At 33.5% G+C, this 6,000-nt stretch overlaps 1 protein-coding gene across 1 annotated transcript in view; it reads left to right on the forward strand.

Moving 5' to 3' along the window:
* RB1CC1 (RB1-inducible coiled-coil 1) overlaps window positions 1-6,000 on the forward strand; it is a 73,115-nt gene that overhangs the window by 48,675 nt on the left and 18,440 nt on the right. Inside the window, exons 15-16 of the mRNA XM_008591664.1 lie at window positions 4,219-4,327; window positions 4,440-4,680. Coding sequence (XP_008589886.1) covers window positions 4,219-4,327; window positions 4,440-4,680 — 350 coding nt within the window. The remainder of the gene's footprint in view (window positions 1-4,218; window positions 4,328-4,439; window positions 4,681-6,000) is intronic.

Raw genomic sequence — 6,000 nt, forward strand, 5'->3', positions numbered from 1 at the left:
TTAGAATTTGAAAAATTATATATCAGGGAACAGAAAGAAAATAAGGAAGTGTATTTTCCAGAAGGGGTTTACCCCTTAGGAACTTTAGATTGTTAAGGCTCAGGAAAAGAAAGAGGGGCCTAGAAAAGGGGAATGAGAAAGAGCAACAGAAAAAAGAAGAGTGTGACTTGATGGAAACCAAAGAAAGTAAATGTTCAGGGAGGGGGAGTTGCCAACAGTTTTAAGTAAGAATTATCACCAAAGAGGTCTTTAGAGACATCTCTGTTTTTAAGAATCTAAATTTAGGGACCGGCCTGTTAGCTTAGTTGGTTACAGTGTGGTGTTGTAACACCAATGTCAAGAGTTCCGATCCTCCTACAGGCCAGTCACCCCCCACCGCCCAGCCCCCAAAAAGCCTGAATTTATAGATTCTTTTATATGATTCATTCTACATATAATTAATCTCTTTCTTTCTCTTGCTGTTTCTCCATGTGCNATTAGTTGTCTTGATAACCAAAGTAGTTTGAGAACTTTTAATAACACAGCAGCGTCTTTCTTGTGTTTTAGCATATTTTAACACTTTTGATGGGATTAGTTATCTACTTATTGGATAAACTTTTTTTAATGCAAAGATTTGTTAGGATGAAAGTAGGTAAGATTAATAATTAGAGAGTATACTAGAAGTTGAAATAATCATTAACCCATGTTTGTTCTTCTCTCTTTACCTTGTCCTCTTCTCATCTCTGGCACATTGTCAGCAACCCTGAAGAGATTAGCAAGTTTTGAGGAAAATGAATATGAGTTTAGGAACATGTGGATTTGCTTCGTGTGAACATTTAAGTTTACATTTAGCTTTGTGTTATTTATTCACTAGCTAGCTAAATGAACCAAAATCTATTTTATGGAAATTAAAACCTTTCAACATATGTAATCTTCAGGTATGTTTCCTTTTTACTCAGTTATCAAGTAAATTGCAATGATAGAAATAGAAAAACTGAAATTTGAAGCTGGCCTCTTGAGGTATATTGAGTTTTATAAATGCTGGGAGAAGCAGATTAGCTTGAATTTATTCAATATAGTCATTCAACCTTGTTAGTGTCAGAGAGCATATAATCCGTATTAAACTTTTAGGTTTTACTTGTTTCTCTTTTTAGATATAAAGAGAGAAGGTTCACACAAAAATATCTTTCACACCATATTATTAGGTTTAAGGAGGATAAATTGCCTAAATATTATATTTGGTATATTTATGATTGCATCTGTAATTTTTAAAAAATTTTTAATACTATATGTAATTTTTAAGTCCTGTCATTGAATCTACCAGAGAAGATTCTTCAAGCTTAGTTGCTGAACTTCAAGAAAAGCTTCAAGAAGAAAAAGCTAAGTTTCTAGAACAACTGGAAGAGCAAGAAAAAAGAAAGAATGAAGAAATGCAAAATGTTCGGACATCTTTGATTGCTGAACAACAGGTATGTACCTCTGTCCCATTTCATTCATTTAAAATTTAAAGAAGGTAGACGTAAATTAACAAATATGAGTATAATTTTTTGTGCATAGCTGAAGGTTTCTTATATCTCAGATGTGGTTTTCCTTACATTGGCCCTGTTAATATTTATTAAATATCTTACTTCGTGATAAAAGCATGTATTTTTATTTTTTTCAATTTGAAATAGTAATTATGTCACATGACAATCTCAGGTGCTTCAAGACGAAATAGAATTAGATTAAAGATGAGGAAATGTGAATTTGGTTTCTGGTTTCATCACTATCTGTGTGGTCTCAGGTAGATCATTAAACCTCTTTAGAACTAAGATTAGTTTTCTATAAAATGATGGTGTTTATACTACCACATAAATGATTTTTAAATTTTTTTCTAAGCTCTAGAATTTCATTATCCTAAATTACATGCTGATCAATGCAGAATTTTCATTTTCTTTCTATAATTCTTATCCATTATGATAGGCTGGTGGTATATTAGAATGGAATATTGTTGAACTTTACTAATTCACTTATTCATTATTGTTGGCCAGTCATAAGAGGTAGTGCTTGTAAGGTAAGTGGAGGCTGATCACCAAGGACCAGGATGCCTTCTTAGGGAGTTTTACTTCACCTAAAGCACTAGACAACTATTAAAGAGAAAATAAAGGAATGACATAATTGGATCAACAGTTAGTGAAGATCGCCCACTGGAACATGGAGGACTGCAGGGCAAGTAGTTATTGGAGCCATTGGGTGGTTTCTGCTGTCTTTCAGGCCAGTGATAATATTGACATTTATTTTTTTATCCTTAGAGGTAAGTTTCTGAAACTGCACGTTACAATTGATATAAACATTTCATATTATGTGGTACCTTTTTTTATCCTAAAATGTTATGATTAATTAGTATCTTTTTTAGAATTTGAAAAATTATATATCAGGGAACAGAAAGAAAATAAGGAAGTGTATTTTCCAGAAGGGGTTTACCCCTTAGGAACTTTAGATTGTTAAGGCTCAGGAAAAGAAAGAGGGGCCTAGAAAAGGGGAATGAGAAAGAGCAACAGAAAAAAGAAGAGTGTGACTTGATGGAAACCAAAGAAAGTAAATGTTCAGGGAGGGGGAGTTGCCAACAGTTTTAAGTAAGAATTATCACCAAAGAGGTCTTTAGAGACATCTCTGTTTTTAAGAATCTAAATTTAGGGACCGGCCTGTTAGCTTAGTTGGTTACAGTGTGGTGTTGTAACACCAATGTCAAGAGTTCCGATCCTCCTACAGGCCAGTCACCCCCCACCGCCCAGCCCCCAAAAAGCCTGAATTTATAGATTCTCTTATATGATTCATTCTACATATAATTAATCTCTTTCTTTCTCTTGCTGTTTCTCCATGTGCTCCTTTGTGAGCACATATTCAATTTAATATTTCCAAAATTAAGTAGGGGATGAATTAACTGATTGAAACCAGATTTATAAAACCAACAACTGTCTAATTTAGTTCCTTTTTTTTTGACAACTGGCTGGTATGGGGATCTGAACCCTTGACCTTGATGTTACAACATAGTTTCTTATATTTTAAACCCAATTTTATATTTGTAAAATGAAATTAGGAGTGATGACTTCTAAGTTACCTTCCAGTTTTCAATAGTGTGTATGTTGAGTGGTGGTTATTTAAGGTGATTTGTACCTACCTTTGTACAGGTGACTTCTGAGTTGGGCCTATTTGTTTCTCATCTTAACTAGCCTTTGTTTTTAATATGCCTGCTATAAATTGTAATAATCTTCCTAAAAACTCATTTTATATTACAGAAGTAGCAAAGATCATGTAAATAACCATAATGGTTAATCTGCTTTTACAAAATTTATTAATTTTCCATATATAAACAATATATGTAGAAATGGCTTAATACAAAGCCATATCATAAATGTTCCTTTTTGAGTGATCTTTCAGTATGCTTTCTGGGTAGAAATGATGTTTAATTAAATATTTAATGAATTTATTAAATTTTAATCTAAAAATGCTGTATTCTTTTCACATTAAAATCTCCCTATTGTCGGCATTATTGGCATTATTTATTGATCCAAGGATGATAAAGCTCTCAAAATTTTGAAATTGGAAATGCTGGGCAGATGGGAAGAGTCAATTTAGATCATTTCATCACTTATCTATAGCTCTTACATTCCAAGGAGATCACCTTAATGAAATATTATAAATGAAATTTTTAATAAAATCAGTCATCTTTATAAAAGAAACTCCATGCAGTTAAAACTACCAGATTGTCTCATGAGATCTATGCATGCAGTTGAATATCATGAGCTTTATCGTAAGAAAATTTATAAGGTTAGGGGTTAATAAATCTAGACAATATAAATCAAAGGTCATTATAAATATCCAAATAAGACATAGAAACAGGCTATAGGGCCATCCATCTGTACCATCCAACTATATACTATGTATAGGAGAAGCACCTAAAGCAAAATGATACAGAAGGTATTTACTTTATCCAGAATTTCAAAATCATTTGCAAACAATAAGTGTATGGACAATAATGAGAAAATAGAATATGTTTTCAAGATATTAAGTTAGAAGAAAATATAACCTTTACCATAGTACATAGCATTTTTATTTAAAAATAAACATTCGTCAGTCATACTATATCATCTCCACGTACAAATGCATCTCAGAAAAGAGTATTTGCAAGTTTATTTTCTTAGCCCTAGCTATTAAGTGCATTCACATAATTTAAGTAGTTATTATTCTTTTTTCCAGACCAATTTTAACACTGTTTTAACAAGAGAGAAAATGAGAAAAGAAAACATAATAAATGATCTTAGTGATAAGTTGAAAAGTACGATGCAGCAACAAGAACGAGATAAAGGTTAGTACTGTTTTGTAATATATTTTTAATTCCTTTTTAAAGTGAAAAAATATATCCATGCAAAATGTTTTTTTCACTTTGTAAGGTTTATTTCAATTTGGGGTTCTTTCAGATCTGATAGAGTCACTTTCTGAAGATCGAGCTCGTTTGCTTGAGGAAAAGAAAAAGCTTGAAGAAGAAGTCACTAAGCTGCGTAGTAGCAGTTTTGTTCCTTCGCCTTATGTAGCTGCAGCGCCAGAACTTTATGGAGCTTGTGCACCTGAACTCCCAGGTGAAACAGATAGATCGACCATGGAAACAGCAGATGAAGGAAGAGTAGACTCAGCAATGGAGACAAGCATGATGTCTGTACAGTAAGTATGTCTGTTTCAAATGTTATTTAAGGCTTTAAAACCACTAGTGCAATTCCATAAGTTACAAAGGTCTGAAAAAAAGAAAGATTTTTCACATTACTGGTTGTCCACAGCTCAAATATCTGAAAGTTGTACTATTTTATTTTTTTATTTATAGGTTTTTTTTTTGGTGGCTGGCCAGTAAGGAGATCCAAACCCTTAACCTTGGTGTTACAAAGCAGTGCTCTAACCAACTGAGCTATCCAGCCTAGTTGTGCTATTTTAATTGTTTAAGCTGTAGAAGTGAGGAATAATTTTAACATTACTGAATGAATCATTTTGAGATGTGTTTTTATACTACACATAGTATGTACAACAAAATTTTCCTAGGCTACCAGGATGAGGATCACTGCAGTAGTGTTGAGCCATTCTTAAACAAGGAGTGTTTAAATTTGGAAGCTCATTACCTAGGAAGATTAAGTGGTTACCATAATAATGAATATATTCATTTTGGTGGGAGGGTGTTTGGTAGGGAAAGGCAGGGGAGTTTTTCGAAAAGTAGAATATATTTAGGTGTCTGTTTCAAGGAAAAGTACTAGAAATGGGTTACCTTTAGACATGGAAAGGTATAATTCTTAAGAATATATTAAAAATAAAAAATGGAACAAATAAAGTATGATTTAAATGCAAGTTATAAACATATCAAGAAAACATGGTAATTAGAAAATATAATTGACAGAAATAAGTTTAGACATATGTGAAAAAGTAAATTAACCTATCAAAACCTCTCAGGAAAAAAAAAATCCAGCTGTATCATGTATAGGACAGGCAACTAAAGCAAAATGATACAGAAGGTACAAACAAAAATGTAGAATGAAGAGAGGGATATAACCACAGGTATGGTTTTAAAAATTATGGAGAACAGGATATAAATTAATCTTTCTTGTGATGTATAAATGCAAAGAATCCTAAAGACAATTTTAGCATATCAAATGCCATGCACTTTTAAGATGATACAGTGGAGTATTTCTCCACTATGGAGATATTTTCATCATGACTCAGTGGAGTATTTCAGAAATGCACAACTAATAGCCAAACAGTAGGATATGAGGGTACTTCAAAACGTTCGTGGAGGGCCGACCCTGTGGCTCACTTGGGAGAGTGCGGCGCTGGGAGCGCTGAGGCTGCGGGTTCGGATCCTATATAGGAATGGCCCGTGCGCTCACTGGCTGAGCGCGGTGCGGGCGACACCAAGCCAAGGGTTACAAGCCCCTTACCGGTCTCTCTCTCACACACACACACACACACACACACACACACACACACACACACACACACACA

Source organism: Galeopterus variegatus, unplaced genomic scaffold, assembly GCF_000696425.1.
Source record: "Galeopterus variegatus unplaced genomic scaffold, G_variegatus-3.0.2 Scaffold7142, whole genome shotgun sequence".
NCBI lineage: Eukaryota > Metazoa > Chordata > Mammalia > Dermoptera > Cynocephalidae > Galeopterus > Galeopterus variegatus.